This window comes from Pezoporus flaviventris, unplaced genomic scaffold (genome assembly GCF_033815535.1).
Source record: "Pezoporus flaviventris isolate CSIRO_AGI_PZ_B2104156 unplaced genomic scaffold, CSIRO_AGI_Pfla_v1 ptg000148l, whole genome shotgun sequence".
NCBI lineage: Eukaryota > Metazoa > Chordata > Aves > Psittaciformes > Psittacidae > Pezoporus > Pezoporus flaviventris.
The window spans coordinates 2,108,119-2,130,813 of record NW_026892696.1 but is presented as its reverse complement, the minus strand read 5'-3'; the positions used below and the strand labels follow the sequence as shown (position 1 = coordinate 2,130,813).

The 22,695-nt window shown below is 38.3% G+C and overlaps 1 protein-coding gene across 3 annotated transcripts in view; it reads left to right on the top strand.

The window, feature by feature from the left end:
- VPS13D (vacuolar protein sorting 13 homolog D) overlaps positions 1–22,695 on the top strand; it is a 102,939-nt gene that overhangs the window by 35,757 nt on the left and 44,487 nt on the right. For all 3 annotated transcript variants that reach the window (XM_061479318.1, XM_061479316.1, XM_061479317.1), the window contains 24 exons: positions 152–226; positions 1,509–1,715; positions 2,143–2,232; positions 3,436–3,576; positions 4,817–4,939; positions 5,581–5,655; positions 8,050–8,155; positions 8,806–8,958; positions 9,555–9,690; positions 10,687–10,734; positions 11,589–11,739; positions 12,365–12,575; positions 14,622–14,869; positions 15,508–15,699; positions 15,859–15,985; positions 16,941–17,083; positions 17,643–17,773; positions 17,998–18,173; positions 18,302–18,425; positions 19,251–19,486; positions 20,248–20,356; positions 21,011–21,171; positions 21,624–21,732; positions 22,394–22,573. In XM_061479318.1, the coding sequence (XP_061335302.1) occupies positions 152–226; positions 1,509–1,715; positions 2,143–2,232; positions 3,436–3,576; positions 4,817–4,939; positions 5,581–5,655; positions 8,050–8,155; positions 8,806–8,958; positions 9,555–9,690; positions 10,687–10,734; positions 11,589–11,739; positions 12,365–12,575; positions 14,622–14,869; positions 15,508–15,699; positions 15,859–15,985; positions 16,941–17,083; positions 17,643–17,773; positions 17,998–18,173; positions 18,302–18,425; positions 19,251–19,486; positions 20,248–20,356; positions 21,011–21,171; positions 21,624–21,732; positions 22,394–22,573 (3,452 nt within the window). The remainder of the gene's footprint in view (positions 1–151; positions 227–1,508; positions 1,716–2,142; positions 2,233–3,435; positions 3,577–4,816; positions 4,940–5,580; positions 5,656–8,049; positions 8,156–8,805; positions 8,959–9,554; positions 9,691–10,686; positions 10,735–11,588; positions 11,740–12,364; positions 12,576–14,621; positions 14,870–15,507; positions 15,700–15,858; positions 15,986–16,940; positions 17,084–17,642; positions 17,774–17,997; positions 18,174–18,301; positions 18,426–19,250; positions 19,487–20,247; positions 20,357–21,010; positions 21,172–21,623; positions 21,733–22,393; positions 22,574–22,695) is intronic.

The window sequence follows — 22,695 nt, the reverse complement described above, 5'->3', positions numbered from 1 at the left end:
TTTCAAAGCAGTACTGACTCATATGCTTTTTCTACAATTGTAATCTTCTACAAACTACCCCTATTTTTCATACAGATGTAGCTTGATTTTAGAAATGAGCACCAGTAGATAACTGTCATGGATTTATGGTTATTTAATTGTTCAATTACAGAGGTGCAGCTGGCTCGGCTCCAGGAGTTGGGATTCAGTATGGAAGACTGTCGTAAAGCTCTTTTGATCTGCCAAGGTAACTTCAAATAACAGGCCTTGCAGACTGCCTAACTTCCAACTAAGTAAAAACTTTCAGACTGTAAAGTAGCTGACGCACAGGCAGTATTTCCTTCTCCTGTTTACTTTGGCTGTGTGTTGGCATGTAATCTTAAGCATTTTCATTTTTCCATTCTATTGCTGTGTAGAACCTACACCTGAAGGATTCTTCTTACTTTTGGGATGTCATATTGTCGTGGTTTAAACCCAGTCAGGGAGCTCGTTCACTCACTTCCCCCCACTTCTTGCTTCCCCCTACTCCCAGAGGGACGGAGAGTCAAAAAGAATGCAACTCCCACGGGTTGAGATAACAACTGTTTAGTAACTAAGGTATAACACAAATCACTACTGCTACCACCAGTGATAATAATGACAAAGGAAATAACAAGGGAAGAGAATACAACACCTCACCACCAGCCAACTGATAACTCACAACCCCCAGCTTGACCAAACACCCACTGATACCTCCTCCAACCCCACAGTCCCAGCCCTTCTGGCTCACTCCCAATTACATACTGGGCATGATGTGCTGTGGTATGGAATACCTCTTTGGCTAGCTTGGATCAGGTGTCCTGTCTCTGCTTCCTCCTGGCTTCCCCTCCTCCCTGGCAGAGCATGAGGCTCGCAAAGTCCTTGGCCAAACCAAAACATCCTTGTTATCAGCTCTGTTCCTGAGTTGAAAGTCAAAACACTGCACTGCACCAGCTACCAAGAAGAAGAAAAATGACTGGTACTGCTGAACCCAGGACACCTATGTGGAGTGTTACAGTGTATTTTTGTCTGGGGGTTGGATTGTTGTTTTGGGGCTTTGGGTTTGTTTTTTTTCTTTTATGGTATACCTATTTCTTGCTATCATCCTCCTCTTTCTCCTTAGAGCATGTGTTTTCATCTCTCCTTTCTGAATTATATATTTTATCTATTTCTACATGTAATACATGAAAAGAGATGGAGCTTTAGCACAAGTGACTTTAGCACTGTCATGTTTCCCACCTTGTTTATAGGCATTCATAGTATTAATATAGCTTTATATTATGTTGCCACTCAGTGTGCAAACTTGAAAACACATTTCTTCTTGTTAGCAAATACTAATGTATTTGTAATCTTCTCATATTTATGTTAGTATGTAGAAGACATTCAGGGTACTGTTGGTGTCTTGCTATACTTCTGAAGAGAGAAGGAATTAGTTTGCTTACATATATTTTTTAAATACATTTTGTTGATAATGTCGATGATGATGGATGGCTTGTTTGGTTTTGTCTAAGGTGACTTGAAAAAAGCCGCCACTTGGTTATTTAAGAATGCTGAACCTTTGAAATCAGTTTCCCAGACCTCTTCTGGTCGAGATAGCCTGGGGATTTTGCCTTTTCAGTTCATCTCTGGAGTGGAAATAAAAGCAGAAATTATATGCATTTGCTTTATTGATGACTGCATGGACTGTGATGTTCCCCTTGCTGAGTTAACCTTTTCACGTAAGTATCTTGTTTTGCTGAGTGAGCTGCATAAAATTACTGCCAGTTACTGTGTATGTTCAGCATCATGCTTTAGTTTCTTAAGGCTCATGAAATTTTAACAGATGGTATTTTGGTGGTGGTGGTTGAGGAGGGAGGGGGGGTTGTTTGTTTTTAGTTTTTGTTTGTTTGAAGTTTTGTGTTTAAGAAGATTACAGTCTTTGTAGTGGTAAGTTTCTGGTTTCAGAACATAACAAATGGAATCTGTCCTGAGCATGTTGTAAAACATTGCTCTCTGTAAATGTTATTTGAAGCATATTGTGATACACTTTTTGTACCATTTAAATTTAAAAGGCAATATAAAACCTTCCATAGCTTGCTTAACAGTTCATGAAATTGGGAAATTTGATTGTTTTGCATTAGTGTAATATTCACTGTTTTTTTGCAGGTTTGAATTTCCTCCAGCATTTGAGAGCCAACCCCGAAGGTTATGCTCGTTTTACCCTCTCTGGAGATTATTACAATCGTGAGCTTTCAGGTGAAATACTGGGGGGTTTGTTGTTTTCTTTAGTTCAGGAAAACAGCCTTGCCTACTGCAGTAGCCTGAACTTCACCCAACATGCAGTGCATGTAAGGGAATGTGAAGGGTTGAATTTTGTGATAGTATGTGTGTGTGTGTGAGAACATGGGATCCTAGACAAAATATCCTGACTTGGTATCAGATGAAGGGATGTGAAAAGTAGGGAGATTGCTGATATGAAAGTTCATAGAATCGCAGACTGGTTTGGGCTGGAAGGGACCTTAAAGATCATCTCATTCCAACCCTCTGCCATGGGCAGGAATACCTTCCACTAGACCAGGTTGCTTCAAGCCCCATCCAACCTGGCTTTGAAAGTTGCACTGGAGTTTTCAAATGTAATGGCATAAAAAGGTTATCCCGGAACATGACAGTTGGGTAACTAGCTGTCTCTGCATTCACTTCTCTTTTTTAGTACTTAATTGTTTTGATGCATTCAGTTTGTTACTTATTTCAGGAAGGAAAAGCTGTGAGGGTAGGTGAAGAGGCTGAAGAGGTGAATAGGCTGAAGACAATGGATTAATATAAGACCATCATAATTTATATTTTACATATAAACCAGCAAGTTATGCCTCAATACTGGTCAGGCACAAAAGAAATAATCTAGTTACATGTTTTCTCTGGAGAAACTAAATTTTCTGTTATAAAATTGGTGGCAACCACCTCAGGAATAATCTATCAGTAACTAAGTTACTGAGTTTTTTTTTGTGTTTAAAAATACATAGGATGGGGGATTTTAAATAGCTTTTAGACCTTTGTGATACTGAATGTATAGCCAAATGGCCAACTTAGGTATAATTGTGTTAAAATCATTTTGAAAACTATGTCAGAGAACCTAGTTTCAGTTAACTTCAGTACAAAGCTGTAATTGCCTTCTAATGCTTTGCTTGGAATTAAGATATTTCCAGAAGACCCAACATCCATTAAACACTGGTTCAAGTGGAGGAGCTGGAGCAACTTTGTATTAACTATAGGCTTACAAGTTCATCTTGAATGCAGATTGAAAGGGATCTCATTATTTGCATTATTAAAAAGTTAGGTATGTAAACATTATTAGAAAGTTATTATTAAAAAGTTGCATTATTAAAAAGTTAGGTATGTAAACAGCATTCCAATTTGGCATTCAAATGTGTAATACATGTGACTGTTTCTGTTCATACTCAGGCTGGGAGCCATTTATTGAGCCTTGGCAGTGTTCAGTTTCTTGGCAACAGCAAGCTTCGAGCCGCCTCCACCCTTCCCGACTGAAGCTGGAAGTAAAGGCTGAACACCGTCTGGATATAAACATTACCTCTGTCTTCATGGGTATGCATGAATATTCCCTGAGAGCATCACTGTAGAGTCTAGTTCTCAGTGTTTCAGTGTACTGAAAATGACAGGCACTTCTGATTGCTGGTGTCCCAGAGATGGAGGGAGGGAGATTTTTGATGCCAGTTCCTACATACTTCCCATGATATTGTACACAGGTGTGCATTTAGGCAGCCTGTATTTTATCAGATATTGAGGAAGTGAAAAGAAATGAGCTGCATATTTTAGAGGATGGTAGGAATTCTTTCTTTGGTCATAGGAATTCTATCAAATTCCTATGCCACTTGAAATTTAGTTTTAATCAGAAGCAGACTTTCATCTAAAGCTTTCCCTGCTTTACAATACTTAAAAATACTTTTTTGAGCACAACTCATTTTTCAACACCTTGACAGGTGTAGTGGGTAGCTACTCATTTCAATTTTGTGGTCTCTGAAAACCTGAACTGTCAATTCCCACCTCAGGAAATCAAAATATTTTGTTCATCATTAACCCAAACTTCATGTAAGCTTCTGTATTGTGAGCCTATGATGGTGTGCATTTCCCAGAAAGATCATTGCTTATTCTGTATGGAAATCTGAATGTAATCTGACATAATAAGAAAAATGTCAATGTCTGAGCTTGCAAATGTAACAGAAGAGCATTCCTTGATCTTTGACTGTTCCTTCCTTTCTCCTGCAATCCTGTGGCAGAAAGAGGGAGACAAGGTGGGAGGGAAAGAAGCAAGTCAAAGATTCCTAAGAGTTCCCATCATGCTTTTTAATACTAGTGACAACAAGTAGTAAGACTAGTTTATGATTAAAACTGTGCAGAGGACTCTCTTGGTTTCTATATGTTTATTTAGGCAGGAATGTGCAGGTAATAAATCAGAATATAAATCAGAAAATAAATCAAAAATAAATCAGAAACTACTTCTACCGTGAAAGTATTTAAGGTTAATTGCCTTTTCAGAGAGAGCTCTCAGACTGCCACAGGAGTGTCTTGAGAACATGGAATTCCACTGAAAGTTTTAAAAAAGGAAAAAAAATCTTAAGAATATAAAAATATTTGGCTTTGAAGACTCTGCTGTGATTGCTTGTTTGGTTTTGACTTGTGTAAGTGGCTCATAGAAAAAGCAGTGAAATACAACTTCTGCCATTAAAGTGAAGTTTCTTCAGTGTTAAGAATGTAACATGCTTTTCAATTGCTTTGTTTACTGCCACCTTGGAGACATACACTGTCTATGCTTATATTCCTCTAGAGCAGTACACGTGTACCAAACAGTCCTGGATGGAAGATTACTGTAAACAGGACAAAGAGGTGAATGAAATCAGTACAGAAGACTGGATGGATTCTTCGGTGGATCCACCATGTTTTGGGCAGAGTATGATCCTTATTAATCACACTTTATTAGAAACAGTCCTGACATACACAGTAATCTGTCTAATGTATTACAGAGATAAATATTTGGTGTTCACAGCATACAATGAATAGTTAATGATATTTGGCAAAAGACAAAAAAGCTATTTTCTGTTCAATTGTGTTCCATCTTTAAAACAAAAAACCTTTCTGGCTACTTAGCCTTGGGTGAGAACTTTGCATGGCTACTTCTGCTTCCTTTTTTCCTCACACTTTCTCAGCTAATGAGTGACTACCCTGTCAAGGCTTAAATTGAGTGTTGACTTTAGGGCATGTACGGTTCAGAGGTTATCTTTTCCTTTCTGTACCCCCAAAGACCTGCACGACTGAATATCTGGAAAAAATGCTGTTATATTCATGAAATAATTCTCTAAGTAATAGCTCTTGATATGTGGCAGGTCTTTTCAGCTTCTTTCTCCCAGTGTTACTTCTGGAAGAAATTTCTGCAATTTAAATGCCAACTTAGTGTAAGCACAAGGGTAGAGACTCGCACACTGACTGCATGATGCCAACTGTCTTATCTCTTTCCTGATGCATGATAGGGAAGAATCTACCTGTTATAGGCAGTTTTTCTTACATGCTAACTTTGTCTTTCCTCTCTGCCAGGCCTTCCTCTTGTCTACCTTAGAACTAGGAGTACAGCCAGTTTGACTAACCTAGAGCATCAGATCTATGCTAGAGGTACTGTATAGCACAGAGAGACAAAAAGGTTATTTTTTCTTCTTTGGAAGTCTCTTGTACAATAAATCCTGTGTTGTATTTGTGACTAGCTGATCGATTGGCTTCTATATTTAAAAAAAAAAACAGATGTACGAAACCCCAAAACCAAACAACGTAACTGCTATTTGGCTTTTAAGCAGCTTAACTTAGAATTTCATGCTGTCTTTCTATTCCTTCAGGAAAGAAGGGAGAGGTATAACTAGTCCTGAATTGACTGTCTTTCTGAGGAACATTATAAGAATTATTGACTGGTCAGCATCACTTTTCTAGAGAGACAATATAGTATGATTAAAAACAGTGTCATAAAATCACAAGGTTTTATTTTATATTCAGAAATTACCCAGCAGTATGTTCAATATTGATACTTATGCTTGATTCACCATGTTTATTTAGCAACTTAAAACTTTTAATATGCCTTCAGAAGGGACAGTCTGTTTTCAATAAGCCTTCAGAGTAAGGCATTCCTAATAAATACCTGGTTAATTTTGTTCTATATTTGACATTATGGTCTTCAGCCAAAACCATGCAGTTTAAAGTAAGATTTCTAAGAAATTTTTGACGTTGTGGAAGACCAGAAAGCATACTTGATGAATATGTTGCCCCTGAAGAAAAGTTGCTGCATGGGAGGACAGAAAGAATTCTATAAATCTACATCTGTGGCTTGTTAGACTGCCCCTTAGGAACATTTTCTCTGAGTGGTTGCAGGCAGTTCATAGACATTTAAAAAAAAAAACAAAATGGGAAATGATAGAAGGGTTTATTTTTCTGAGGTATTTTTCAGGAAGGATTTTCTTTGTGAAATCAAATGGACAATACAAACTTCAATATTTATTCATTGGCTTTTAGTGGCTGTTACAACTGAATTACTAAATGAATTATGAAAAAAACCCTCCTTTTAATGATAATATTTATTTTCAGGAAATAATCTCAAAATGCAAGTTTTACATTATGTTTTCTTTGGAAATTCAGGCCATGGTCCCAACAATTCTTTTTTAAAAGTCTCAATAAATTGGCAGTTGATTAAATGCCAAACTAAAAGTCCATTTGGTTTCTGATCTGTAATTTTGTAGAACCTGGGCTAGCCAAAAAGATGGTACAAAGCCAAGCTCAACACTGAAAAGATTTGTTTTATTTGCAATTGGCAACAACCAGTTTTCATTTTCAAGAATTCCATCTTCGCGACATTTAACTGGAAAGAACTTTCCTGTAAGCTTCAGAGAGATCAGATTTAAGTCTCCACTTGCAGTTTAAATTATACAGGAATTTGCTGTCATCTATTTAGAAGAAAGTTGTATATGATCATCAGTAACTCCTTCAAAACCGTACCTACCCACTACCCCTTCTTGCCTCTGTAGACCTGTGCTTAAGTTACTAGTTAGACATATGGTGGGATGGATGTGTTTCAAAACATGAAGTACTTGAACTTGTTATCAGTCAGCCTCTGGGATGACTGCAGATAAATTCTGTGGAATAGATTTAATTTCTGTCTTGCCTTTAGTTTAAGCAGCTGATTTATTGTGTGAGACTTCTTTCTACTTCTGTCATTCAAAAGGATGTATGTACTTAAGTAGCAACCATTTATCTTCCTTTTTAAGTAAGTAACTAGAATTTGATAGGCTTTTTTTTTTTTATCCTGTCCAAACACAGTAAGTATTTTCACAGATACAATGTACTGCAGTACAGAAGATGAGAGCAACACTTATGTGCTTGTTAGTATAGTAATGCATACTTGGAAGAAGTCAAGCATGATAGGTGAAGTTTCTTCTTCTGGGGTTTTGCTGTCCCAGCATTTTAACAAAGCCAGATAACCTTTTGGTTGCATCAAATTATTTTTCATACTTCTTTTTAGTAGGAATTTTTGTAGATAGGGAAATACTGCTACTTGTTCAGTCTTTGAGGATAAAAGTCACATTTAAAGGGGATAGCAGATAGTCCTGTATTTGTCATGTTGAATAGAGCATTATACATTTTATTAATCATAAATGAATATGCGTTTAGTACTTTATGAGCCTTTGGATGTACCTGAAAAGTTACTGCTTATGATTGGGTTTTTAGTTAGGTTTTCCACATGTTAGAACTGGAATCACTGTGTTTTAAAAGACTTCATCTGAAGAAACAAAAGAATATTTAGATTAAGCTCAGCTCCCAACAGGGGTGGTGTAGGGGAAGATATTGCTTTGTACCATTTTTGTAATACTTACTACATTTTAACAATCTGTTATCCTGATTCTTTGATCTGTTTTTCTTTAGTTAGTGCAGGTTGTGGTTCTGCAGCAGTTGTGACTCATCCTACACTGACATCTGATGAATGCTTCTCTCCTACGCATTTAGACAAATCTTTATTCTGTTTTATAGCTGAAATGAAGACTCCAAAATGCAGGCAGCCGTTTGTCCCATTTGCTCTAAGAAATCATACCGGATGCACGCTCTGGTTTGCCACCCTAACTACAACTCCTACCAGGTAAGAAGCTGTTATGGTATCACTGTGACTGTCTGGTTTCTCTCCCATGTCAGCCAAACCATAATGTTTTCAGTACTTTAGTTTTCTTCACGAGAAACATAGGCAACTCCTAGTCTTTCTTAATTAAGAGCCTTTTCTTTGGCAATAAAATAGCTTTACAGCTAAAAAGATTATCTTTTTTCAAGAGTCTCAGCAGAGTTAAAAAACCCATCAGAGACATTTGTAGAATCATGGAATAGTTAAGGTTGGATAAGATCTAGTTCCAACCTCCCTGCTATGGGCAGGAAAGCCTCACACTAGACCATGTCACCCAAAGCTCTGTCCAGCCTGGCCTTAAACACTGCCAGGGATGGAGCATTTGCCACTTCCCTGGTCACCCTGTGCCAGTGCCTCACCACCCTCACAGGGAAGATCTTCGTCCTTATATCCAACCTGAACTTCCCCCATTTCAGTTTGAACCCATCACCCCTTATCCTATTGCTACAGTCCTTCTCCAGCATCCTTGTAGGCCACCTTCAGATAATATAAGCCCCCTTCATGGTATATATGTGTTTACTGCAGGAATGTATAGACTGAGGCAGACTAAAAAACACTTGTTACTTGAAGTCGTTTCTTTGTCAGTTTTTGAAATGATGTGATTGTCTTCTCAGGGCTGCCCTGTCTCACAGTGGGAGTCCAGGTGTGGTTCCTGAGGAAAACGGGACGTTGCTGGATGATGCCCACAATGTCAGTGAATGGCAAGAAGTTATTACTGGGCAAGAGATTCCATTTGAATTTGAAGCTAGAGGAAAACTCAGACACAGGTGAAGTGACCAGGCTGTGAGATGTGTTTTGGCACACTCACGTATGAAATATATAGGATCATAGTTGTTGAGGACACTAGCAGATGTTAAATAAAAAGCAGATACTTTTTAAATCTCCTGTTAATATTTTGGTTTTAATAAAACTCACAGAGTGAAATTATTAGTTGTCTAGAAACCAGCATATATTGCTATTGGTGGCAGCTGTTCTAGATATGAGTTGGATCATCATAAGCTTTTGGAGAGACTTACGGGCCTCAATTACAAATCCTGTGTACTTTATTCTAAATGGGGGGTAGTGGGCACATTGGTTGTTTGAGCACTGGTGTTGTCAGTGTTAAGAACTAGAAGAACATGTTAGCAAATATGTAGCATGCTTTTATTTTTGCTTACATGGTAGTTGTACTTCTGTATGATGGCTAGGGAAGGTTGAACAGATGTAAAATCATGTCTTGATCCATGAGATAGAAAATCTCTTGAGACTTTTTTTTTTTTTAACACTTCAGGGAGATTCCTTTTTTTGGAATCTAGGGGATATTCTTGAACTGTTTGATGCATAATAATGCTTAATAGTAATTTAACTTGATCTGGCTTGATAGGCACACTCACAATCTAAGAATTCACCAGTTGCAAGTGAGAGTGAATGGCTGGGAAGAAGTCAGTCCAGTGTCTGTAGATAAAGTTGGAACATTTTTCCGATATGCTGCACCAGATAAGAACTCATCCTCTTCTACTGTAAGTTCTGATTTTGAGTGCTAGTTTTAAAAGAATATGTGATCTGGGAGTAAAGATGTCTCCAAGATTTTGATCTTAAAGCAGCTGCTGTACGAGATGGTCCTCTTCCCAGTTAGCTTGGGTTGGAACAGTTTGGAGATGCTGTGTTCCTAACTGGCAGTTTTATGCATAACAAAAACACAGAGTAGTTGGTGGTTAGTCTATGCTTTGCAGTCAGAGCTCCCAGTGATGCACTAATATGTTAGTATCATGAACTCGTGGAGACTGAGTTTTAATTCAGCAGCTATTTTTATTTCTTCTACTGCAGGAATGCTTTTCATGTGTTTAATTTACTTGAGATAAATAAGACTGGCAATTTCCTGTAAGCCTAGAGATTGTTGAAATATGTGGCTGCTTAGACAAAATATACTTATTGTGAAGGAAAAATGCAGGTGTAATAATCAGAAGGCTGGCAGTTGGTGGTTCAGGCTCAGTGATCAAAATGATCTCATGGATTGCAAAACTATTTAAGTTTTGAGCTCAGCTACTGAAAATTGTTGAGCACTGGAGAAGTTGGAAGTGGAGATCTTTTGGGTATAAAATAGGATTAGAGTTTAGTTTCATGAAACTACTGACAAGAGCCAGTAGTCTCTCCTTTGAATCAGAAATTTCTGATGCTTTCATATGGAATCATAAAAAGCGTCATCTGTCTTTTGATTAATTTGATTATTGAAGGGAAAGGATGCAAATTAACGAGAATTGCTGTTCAGAAACATCTTCTGTAGCTTCTTTCTTGTTTTTCAACAAGCCTTCTTTCTTCAGTTCTTTTCAAAGCAGTATTACAAACAGGTTTTGCTAATAGATTTCTGAAATGTTTTCCAAACTGTATTGAAGATCAGCTCAACAAAAAGCGATAAAAATACTCAGTTTATTCTTCTGTATTAATGTTCTATATTACAACTGAGGGTAATAGCTGAAAAGTTGAACAACTTACTTTCTTGTTTACTGTTTTCCCAGCTTGGAAGCCCAATAAGTAGAACAAATATAATACATCCGCAAGTCTATGTGAGTATATATTTTTATTATTTAAGAGCTACTTAAATAAGACTAGCATAATTCTACAGTGAGTTGGCTTTTCCAACCTTCTAGAACCTAATCAAAAGTGGAAGTCAGGCAAACAGAATGAACTTTCAAATCAGTATGTGAATTCCAGCATGGGAGCCCATATAAAATGTGGGTTTCAGGATATAAGTGGACTTGTTTAATGTAGGAGATAGAGCACCTCAGTAGGAAGGCAGCTAAGAGTGAAGGAAGTATGAATATTCTAAGGAAGCTTCACCTTATTTATTTTAGTTTTGACAGACAGGAATGATGAGTGGCTCATATTAGGCTTGGAGTTCAAAATCCATGAATTTATGTAATAATGTAATAGAGAATGTAAAAAGTGTTCTTTTAGGGTCTATATTGCTCTTATTTAAACTTGCATCATTCTGAAAATGATGATGGAGTTACTAGTACATAGAATTACATTTTTTAGTTAATTTTATTGTGTTTTGAGGAGGAGGTACAGGATTATAAATCATTATTATCAAACCATGTATACCTTAGGTGTTGCACATGGTTGCACTCAGTTGGCAAGTTTTTACTCCAGCAGTTACTGCTTCAAAACTGAGGCGTCCCTCTTAGAATCACAGAATCACAGAATAGTAAGAGTTGGAAAAGACCTTAAGATCATCTAGTTCCAGCCCTCCTGCCATGGGCAGGGACACCTCACACTAAACCATGTTACCCAAGGCTCTGTCCAACCTGGCCTTGAACACCACCAGGGATGGAGCATTCACAACTTCCTTGGGCAACCCATTATCTCTTCTAGATATAATCATTACCTGAGCTTTTTAATGCTTTTAAATATCTTCCAGTTTTCTTCATTGCCTCCAGTTCGTGTTGTATTTGAAGTTACCATGGAAGGTAGTGCTCGGAAAGTGATAACAGTCCGCTCAGCCTTGATGGTGAAGAACAAGCTGGAAACACCAATGGAACTAAGGCTGGACAGTCCGTCTGCTCCTGACAGTAAGTGTTGTATATTTCTTACATACTGTGGGGAATCTTTAGCTTCTCCAAAAAAAAGATTCACCCGTCTATACAAAGTAGCCCTCCCTGGAGGGGAAGTTGGTAATATTAAGAAGAAAATAATCAGCAAAGTAACCCAGAGAACCCGCTAGGAATTTTGCTTATTGTTCAGGTAAATGGAGAAAGCTGGGACTCTGCAAAGACTGAATCTTACTTCTGTATGTGGTATGTTGTATCTTTTAGCAGCAGTCTAGAAGACTTGGGGAATTAGCATGCAAAGGAGCAGTCTAAAAATGTAGCGATAAGTTCATGATGTACACAAAATGTAATGAATAAGGTCCTTTTGAAATAAGCATTTTCACTAAAGCATCCAATCAAGAATTTGAATTCTAGCAGTTTTGTCTGGCTCCTGTCTGAGATTTACACACCTAAGTTTGTCTGCTGCCAGATTATTAATAGGACTTGAAACAACAGATTGGGGTTTGAAACAAACATAAAGTACCTGGTGTTTTATGCTAAATCAAACCAGGTTGCTTCAAAAATTTCGGACTTACTATATGAAAAACTGTATGGTTTCCAGTTAAAGGGCCTGTTTAAATATGTATGTTTTCTTCTCTGGTTGCAGAACCTGTAGTTCTTCCAGCAGTTATGCCAGGAGATTCCTTTGCAATTCCATTACATCTTACATCTTGGCGTTTGCAAGCCAGGCCAAAAGGAATGGGAGTCTTTTTCTGTAAGGCTCCAATTCACTGGACTAATGTTCAGAAGACAGCAGAGGTCTGTAGCAGCAAGCAAGAGTGTCATTCAATGGAGTCTGAAAACAGCCGTTTTTTCAGGTAATTAAGACCTGATTGTTTTTCTGTATTATCTGCTTCTAATAAATGAAATCATGTGAAAGTAACCAACAGGGAAGATCCTTTAGAGATGAAAGCTGCTGCAGTTTAATGGGATGTTTTGTTTGGTTTTTTGACAAATGAGAAAGCACTGAAGTATAACTGCTGAGTTTCTGCCGGGCTCCTTGAAGCCCCTTTGACAGTGCCATTAGTCTGAGAACACAAAGTAAGCACAATATTTATATTTATTGTAAAAAGGAAAAGGTTAGGAAACAGAATGTGTACTGCTGTTAAATTATCTAGTCTGTCTCACTGAGGATAATGGTGGTTTGCCATGGTGCGGTCCCAAATACCCGTCCTTTGTCATGAATATCCTGTGCTCTGTTCTAAGCTCCAGAATGTCATTGCATGGTGAGGACTTTAATGGAATTTTGTAGTTATGTGGTATGATGGATTTAGGGATGCTCATAATTTAGGAAATACAAGAATAGAGATTGTGGAAGTTGTTTCAGGAAAAGACCTTTACATAATGTTTATAGGTACTGCTGTGTGTTAGTTCTGTAGTTCATTTCTTAATCTGCTGGTTTTGAATGTATCACAGGGAGGAAAATTAGCAAATTATTTAAAATGGAGGCTTACTTACTCATTATTTTACCTCAAGTAATGAAAAACTAAGCATCAGGTAGCCAAATCAAGGATACATCTACTGGGAAGGAGGACATGTTAGAATCATAGAATCATAGAATGGTTAGGGTTGAAAAGGACCTTTGGATCATCTAGTTCCAACCCCCCTGCAATGGGCAGGGACACCTCACACTAAACCATCTCACCCAAGGCTTCGTCCAACCTTGTCTTGAACACTGCCAGGGATGGAGCATTCACAACCTCCCTTGGCAACCTATTCCAGTGCCTCACCACCCTAACAGGAAAGAATTTCCTCCTTATATCCAATCTAAACTTCCCCTGTTTAAGTTTGAACCCGTTACTCCTTGTCCTGTCACAACAGTCCCTAATGAAGAGTCCACCCCCAGCATCTCTATAGGCCCCCTTCAGATACTGGAAGGCTGCTATGAGGTCTCCACACAGCCTTTTCCTCTCCAGGCTGAACAGCCCTGACTTTCTCATCCTGGCTCCATACAGGAGGTGCTCCAGTCCCCTGATTATCCTTGTGGCCCTTCTCTGGACTTGTTCCAACAGTTCCATGTCCTTTTTATGTTGAGGACACCAGAACTGCACACAGTGCTCCAGGTGAGGTCTCACAAGAGCAGAGTAGAGGGGCAGGATCACCTCCTTCGACCTGCTGGTCATGCTCCTTTGGATGCAGCCCAGGATACGGTTGGCTTTCTGGGCTGTGAGTGCACACTGCCTGCTCATGTTCATTTTCTCATCGACCAACACCCCCAAGTCCTTCTCTGCAGGGCTGCTTTGAATCTCTTCTCTGCCCAACCTGTAGCTGTGCCTGGGATTGCTCCGACCCAGGTGTAGGACCTTGCGCTTGTCATGGTTAAACTCCATAAGGTTGGCATCAGCCCACCTCACAAGTGTGTCAGGGTCCCTCTGGATGACATTCCTTCCCTCCAGGGTATCAACCGAACCACACAGCTGTGTCATCGGCAAACTTGCTGAGGGTGCACTCAATCCCACTGTCCATGTCAGCGACGAAGATGTTAAGCAAGACCGGTCATGTATGCTTAAGAACATGATTATACTCTAATAGCTAAAATCTATTTAGTGATGCTTGATAACATGTTTTTTTCAAATTTATGAAAGTTGGTAATCTGTAAATGCAATTTTCTGTTAAGTTTTTCAGTGACTAAATTAATTATTTTGATTAAAACCAGAAAACTCCCATTGTCTTAATGTTAGGAATAAATACAAAATACTTTATAATGAAACTCCAAAGTGCTTAGGTGGAGAACAATTCTAAATGATGGTTTTGCTGTCACTCCTGAAAGTACAACATAATGTGGGATCCAGTGCAGTACACAAAGACAGGGTTCAATTATTCTGTCAAGTTCATTGACTTCTCACATGTGTTTGCCTTCACAGGTTTTGTGTGGCTATAAAGAAAGAAAATTATCCAGATTACATGCCTTCCAACATATTTTCTGACAGTGCTAAACAGATCTTCAGGCAGCCTGGGCATACTATTTATCTATTGCCAACGGTGGTAATCTGCAACTTGCTGCCTTGTGAACTTGAGTTCTACGTTAAAGGAACACCGATTAAAGGGACATTAAAACCTGGCAAAGAGGCAGCATTGCACACAGCTGATACATCTCAGAACATTGAGCTTGGTAAGGTTCTTTTCAGATCCCACTTTCAGATCCTCCTGGAGGAGTACCTCTGTATAATTGTTTCTTGTCTAAAGAACCATAGTATTGAGAAAATTGAAAGCATTTGTATGATTGTCTCATTGGGTTGCAGGGTTTCTTAGAGTTAATAACCAAGTGCCCGCATCCCAAGAGAATTAGGAATATTGCCATCCCCTAAATCTGTCAGCTATCTTGATCTGTTCCTCATTCAAGGTCTTTTCTCATTTTCCTGAGAGTGGAAACTGTAGAGAACAGCAATAAAGAAGAGGATAAATGAAATAAATTCCCCAAATTTTGTGTGATCTTTTGCTGTTCTTTCTGACAGAAAAAGTTGGTGTTGACAGTGTGTATGAAATCACTCAACTGTGGCTGGACTTCTGATGCTTAAGGTGGTAATTAGCCCTAAGCAGGGTTCTTCGTAGAACTTTTTTTGCTGCTTGTGACTTAAATTGAGGCATTTCTTTATGAGGTCAGAGGTTGCTATGCTGGAGAGGTTTTGAAGTTAATATGGATAAACTGTATGAAATACTCAGAAAGGTTCAGCTGTAAGAAACACCAGCCTCTCTGCTCATCAGAAACCAATGTTCCTGTGTAGGTGATGTTTGGTTTTATTTTTGTAGGGATACTGCTAGAAAACTTCCCAATCTGCAAAGAGCTGTTAATTCCTCCTGGGACACAAAACTACATGGTGCGGATGCGGTTGTATGATGTCAACAAACGGCTGTTAAACTTGACCATCCGGATTGTGTGTCGTGCTGAAGGTTCTCTAAAAATACTGATTTCAGCACCATACTGGTTAATCAACAAAACAGGTAAGTTTACAGTATTTTCTGTAATCATAAAATGGGAAATAAAGATTCCATGCAGTGTTAGGGTATTCCCTAATTTGAAGTAGTTTTTACCATTCTCATTTTAATTTATGCAAAGGCGAAGCACAGTTTAATACTCCATCTTTTTGTGTTTACTTAAAGGATTACCACTTATCTTCAGACAAGATAATGCAAAAACAGATGCTGCAGGTCAATTTGAAGAGCATGAGCTTGCTAGAAGCCTCAGCCCACTTCTTTTCTGTTACGCTGATAAAGAACAGCCAAACTTGTAAGTAGTACTGTAAGAGCAGCAGACAGGAGGAGCCTTACAAAGTATGAAAGTAATTCTTAGAGGATTGAGTGCTGATACTACTATGAATATTGTGTAAGAAAAGTCCCTGTTAAGAGAGCCTGTGAAGTTTTTAAGATTCTAAATACTGAAATAAGCGTATTGGATAGTTAGACATTGCGTACTGAAAAGTCCTTGGTTGGCTAATTCTGTTGTGTCTGCAGGCTGCTTTGGGTTTATTTTGTATGTTTTGAACTCATACTTCTTTGTAAGAAAATCAAAAACCTTTTGAAGAGAATTATCAAGTTGTATAAATTACTTTGTTACCACTAAAAAAACCCACCCAACCCTCTAATCCTAAGATCTGACTATTAACAGAGAAGTAGTAGCATTCACTTAGTAAACCATGTAAGTCCACATGCAGCAGAGTTACTGTGATTGTGATGTAAAAGGAAATGGCAGGATTTTGGAGAGGAAACTTTACAGTTACTTTAACTGGCAACAAGGAGAGAACTTTCTTTTTCCATTAATATAAGAACATGATTTAAAACAAACTTACCTGAAGTGTTCTGGAATTCTTGCTGAAATGATGAATGGTTTAATTTATCACAAAAAATGATTTAATTTTTTCTTTTCAAATTAACCATGACAACATTTGTGTGTCTTTTAATTAGTCTGAAAATTTCCAAGCCTTTTACATGACGTGGTCACTGAATATTTGCTTTTAATTGAATAATTGCTGAATTATTGCACTGAATTTAAACATATGTTAAAAGAGCTTCTGGCAGAAATGCAGAATGGATTACTCAAGAAGAGATTTATTGTGGCTTCTAATATTTTTATATTTAAACACAGGTGCTCTTTTGTACCTGGGTATGTGTTTGATCATCAGTATTGTGTTGATACCTGATCCTTCATTTAAATGAGTAAAGCTGTGTTTTCTTCTCACCTTTAGTTGTACAATGCGGGTTGGAAGAGGAATCCATCCTGAAGGCATGCCTGGCTGGTGCCAGGGTTTTTCCCTGGATGGTGGTAGTGGTGTGAGATCCCTGAAGGTGATTCAGCATGGAAACAGGCCAGGCCTCATTTACAGCATTGGTATGTGCTGACGGGAACCTTTGGGAAACACTGTAGAACTTGTGAAGATATGATGTCAGTGGCACCAGAAACAGAACAATTGCAGCAGGGAAGCATATGTTGTTATAGGTTTTTGCAGGTCCAGAGAAAATTATTAAACAAAAAAAAAGTATTTTAAGTGGGTTTATGTATCTTTTTTTTCACTAGCTTAAAAATCGGTTTTAAGTTATTTTTATTTTCACATTGCATCACTGAGTGTTAATAACTGCATTTACACATTGTTCTGTTTCTGTGTCTTTATTCCAACATTCTAATATACTTAGAAGTATGTTAGATATGCAGTTTCTGCCATAGTACTGCCACAGAAGTAGCACATGAGTGACCAGTTACAGTGTACAGACACTCTAAATAATCAAAGGCAGTAATGCAGTGGGATTTCAAACCTACTTAGAAGTAGTACAGCCATGTGAACTTCAGGTGTCCAAGAAAAAGAACCTTTGTTATGTGAAAGGTATTGTGGCAGATGTCTTGTTTTCTTTTATAAGAAATAGCTTTGTTTTTCGCTTGTTTCTATCACTAGGTATTGATATTAAAAAAGGCAGAGGCCGTTATATTGACACATGTATGGTAACATTCGCACCCCGTTACCTGCTAGATAATAAATCAACCTACAAGCTTGCCTTTGTCCAGCGGGAGTTTGCCAGAGGTCGGGTAAGATGCTTCCTGTTGTTACTTGTTAGTAAAATACTTGCAGTCAGTTACAGCATCTTCTAACCAAAAGGAACACTTGAAAGTATTGTTGGCTGGTAATGGAGATTTTTCTCATTACTCTAGTACCAGCATCCACCTAACAGAATAATTTCTGTGTTGGTATCTGAGAGGTATTGTATTTTTTAATACCTGTAGGATATGTATTTACCAATTTCTGTTACTAGGGAACGTCCAATCCCGATGGCTACATCTCCACACTTCCTGGTTCCAGCGTCGTGTTCCACTGGCCACGTAATGATTATGATCAGTTGTTATGTGTGAGACTAATGGATGTCCCAAACTGCATTTGGTCTGGGGGCTTTGAGGTCAACAAAAATAACTCATTCCATATTAATATGAGGTAGCTATTATATATAAGACTTCTATAGCATGCTTCCCTTTTTTTGATAGAAGCAGCTGTTGAGCAGCTGGGTAAAGCAGATCAGAAGCCTACTCTTACCTCTCTTGCACTTGTTTGTTCTTGTTCAGGGACACCTTGGGAAAATGTTACTTCTTAAGAGTAGAAATTACTCTTCAAGGAGCCACATATCGCGTTGCATTCAGTGACACTGATCAGTTACCACCACCTTTCCGCATAGACAATTTTTCCAAGGTAAAAGAGGAAAAAAAAAAATCACTTTTCTGTCTATTTCTTAGTAAAAGAAGGACTTTCATGTTTGTTAGAAGAGGGAGCCGACTAGCTTATGTAAAGAAATAAAGTGTATGTAGCAAGAGGTATCTGTAGATAATAATTGTAATTTTCTGAAGTTTTAGTAGGAATTGGTAGTACCTCAGCTGGTTCTTCGTGTTCAAATAATAGCGCTAATGTTTGGCTTTCATGAGTGCATTAAAAGACATACAAGAATACTATTATTAGTGATGAGAAAACTCTGCTAGTGTGATAGTTTCTAATCTAACCTGTGTTATTCTCAGCACTTGGATAACCTTTAAAAAGAATTCAGGCTAATGCTACCACTCCCTTTCTCTCTGTTTTTGGGCTTCCCTGTCAGTGATTATAAAAATAAGAGGATTTACTTTGTGACTTACTGACTGTCTTGTGGTCAGAGCAAGAGACAGAGCTCATTACAGTTACTGGTTCTCATTCTGGATTTTGGTAGTGAACTGTTAAATAGAAGTGGGCAAGTCTCCTAATTTTGATTAGGTGGGTTTGAGATGCTGCTATGGCACTAAAGACATTCTGTACCATGGATGACAGATAAAAGCAAAGATGACATTTCTCATCCCTTTGAGACTCTCTTTAATTGACGCCCGAATGGAAGAAAATGCATGTGAAACCACTGGGGAGGGGAGGGAGCAAGCTGAACATGTTTGTGATCAACTCCTGAGAAGTGAACAAACAGCAAAATGCAAAACACAAAACATCTGTCTGGTTAACAATTTCTGTGTGAAACCAAATCCCCTCTCATAACTGTTGCAGGTCCCAGTTGTTTTTAATCAGCATGGTGTTGTCGAGCCGAGACTGTACACTGAGGTAAAGCCCATGACCTCTCTGGACTATGCCTGGGACGAACCGATTCTACAGCCTTTTATAATGCTGACAGTCAAAGGGGCTGGCTCCTCGGAAATCGTCTGTAGCATGAATGACTTCCAAGAGAGCAAGCAGCTTTACTACGAGAACTTCATCTATATTGCTGCTACATATACTTTCTCAGGGTAATTCTGTCTATTAGATGAAAATATGTTGAATGTTCACCATGTTCTTTAGGCTTTACATTAATATTCTCTTAATGGTTGTTGTTGGAAAATTATTCAAATGCAGCTAAACTTGGGTCAACCTTGTAGGTAGCAGAAGAAATTCCAAAATTCAGAAGTTAAGTCTGGCAGTTGGTGAGCCCTGTGTCTTACCTTGTTTGTGATAACTTGGTTTTATAGGTGCAGCTTACCACTGTTTATCACATAGGAGAGTTTAGCATAGGGCATCTGCTGTGCTCCCACTGTCTGATCTTGGAAGAACAGAGATATTTATGGTCACATCCAGGGGCTTAATTTGATTTGGTGCATAAAGAACATTGACTGCCGGACATACCTACTTATAACATGCCTGTGAATTGTAAATTTGCGCTAGTTGATATGCTGTTGAAAACAGCTATGGGAGATTGATACATGCTTTTTTGCTTTCCTCAATATAAGGTAGAAATTTTTCCTTGGAATCCATCTCCTTTGCCTGAGAAGTTCCTAGTAGCAATGAGAAGTCAAAGCCCCTTTTTAGACTGTACCCAAATTCACAGCTTGCACTGGTAATTCCAAAAATACCAAGAGGGGAAAAAAACCCCAAACAATATGAATTTTATTCTGATTGGCTGTATTGGAAGCTTAAGTTGGATCCTCAGTTGGATTTTGGTACAGAGGTAATCCAGTCTGCAGAAGCAGCAGCTACTCTGAATAAACATGGTGGTGTTTTCTTGGTGTTCTAGGTTACAGGAGCCAGGTGTAAGACCAGTTGCTTCGAATAAGCATGCTGCATATGCAGAGCTTGTCCTTGATGTTTCTCCAAAGACTCAAAGAGTTGTACTGAAAAAGAAGGTACCAAGATAAATTTGATTCTGATAAAATGCTGTTGCTGGGTGCTGAAGTAAAATCATATGCTGTGAGAGAGGAAAAAAGAGCATTTTCATGAGAACTTTTAAAGGATGGAGACAGACTCCACTGAAAGTGACAGGTTATTGCAATTGAGGTTGCTTGAGTTAGGGTGGTGCTTCTGTATAGGACTTTCAGGGTGTGAGACTGACAGAAAAGGGAATTTGAATAAAAGTAGTAAGGAATGTTGTAAATGCCTCTAAGACAATCAAGTGTGATAATTATATGTTGGATGTTCTAATGAAGTTAACAAAGTAGGGCATGCTTTCTTTTTGGTGCATTGTAAGCTAAATCTTCTATTTCTGGAGCTTTTAAGAAATAGGAACTGTATTTAGTTATTGCTGAGATTAAAAATAGCTTGTAAATACAGATTTGCATCTAACAGTGCTAATATAGGATGCATATTCATTGGCTATCAGAGTTGAATTAAGAGGTTTTATGCAAACTAGTTCCTAATTCTAATTCAGGGCTCAGAATATAAATATATGCAAGTCATTCCAAGAACTGTAATTCAAAGCATCTGATAGCAAAACAGAACAGAAATATTTGCTCTGTACTGCTGTGTTCACTTAAATGTTGATTTTTTTTTTTATGCAACAGGAGCCAGGAAAACGATCCCAGCTTTGGAAAATGACAAGCACAGGAATGCTTTGCCATGAAGGTTCATCTGTTCCTCAAAACCCCCATAAAGCATCTCCTCGGAATGTGGACTCTTGTATGATTTTAGATATTGCAGGCCTGGCGGCTGTTACCGATAACAGGTCTGGACCATGTCTTTGAAAGCACTCTTAACATGATGTTCCACAGGAACAAGTTGCCCAAAGAAGCTGTAAATGCTCCACCCTGGCAGCATTCAGAGCCAGGTTGGATGGAGCCTTGGGTGACATGGTCTAGGGGAGCTGAAACTAGATAACCTTAATAAGGTCCTTTCCAACCCAAACTATTCTATGATTCTGTGATGCTCTCTGAATAAAGGAAGAAATTATTCTGAAGGCATGTTGAAGAGTTAGATTTTATCTGTCTTTGTGAACAGACCTTGTGTTCACTTTTGTGACTTGGAAATATTTTTAAAAACGTGACTAATGTATTTTCAGCAGCACAAAAAGAGCACTTCAGAAGTGAGATTAGGGAAATGAGCTTGAACAAAATTAAAGTGTTTGCCATTAACACATTGCAAGACTAGGAGTGACAAGTTGGTGTGCTTTCATTGCAGGTATGAGCCCCTGATGTTGAGGAAGCCTGATCGACGGCGCAGCACTACCCAGACATGGAACTTTCGTGACGGAAAGTTGACCTGTGGTATTCATGGACTTGTTGTCCAGGTCAGTACTGATTCTGTGTTGAACTTGTTTTGACTGCTGCTGATACAGATGACAGTCATTTGGGTTTAAGATTGAACTGAGCTAAAAGCTTTGAGGCCAAAGTTCAGATTACAGAGGAAATCATGCTTGGGCAAACAGCTCATGTGGTTCAAATTCATGGTTGAATTTTCTTACCTATTTCAAATGATTAAACATCTTGCACTATTAATTCAAAAGTAAAAATTATTAGTACATCATTGTTGAAATATAACAGTGCAGGGATAAATAAGGCCTTGATATTCTCATGCATACCAAATGTTGCAGATTGTGTCCAAGAGTGTTCCTGATGAAGTCAAGATTTGTGTATAAACAAACACTTCTCACAGTCATGGTTCTGACACTTTAGTAATAAGAATTTTAGAAGCAGTTTGAACTGTTTGGTCTCTTTGTGTTCCAGGAAACTCTAGACTTGCAGACAGCTAACTGTTGCAAACTATTTGATAAATCTGCTTGCTGATGGTAGAATTTATGAGCACAGAAACCTGGATTCTTTTTACAGAGTTGAGAATTAACTTTGATGCTTTTCTATTTTTTCCCACACAGTTTTAATATATGTAAATTATTATCTGAAGCCTTTCCTTATTGTTTACTTGTTTTTTTCACCTTGCTCTTCTTTCTGCAGGCAAAGGGGGGAATAGTAGGCCTTCATGATGGAGCAGAAGTTGTTCTTGGTCCCGATACTTCACTTGATCTTCTGGGGCCAGTTCCACCTGAACAGCAGTTCATAAACCAAAAGATGAGGCCTGGGTCAGGACTACTGGCTGTTAGAGTCATTCCAGATGGGCCAACTAGAGTTCTACAGGTGAAAACCCTTCATTAACTAACTAGAATCTAGTTTCATTATTTGCTTATTCTTGACATACCTTTTTCTGTATTGCATCTCTAAATTCCTACCAGAAGTTCCTTTATAGTGATACAAAGTGG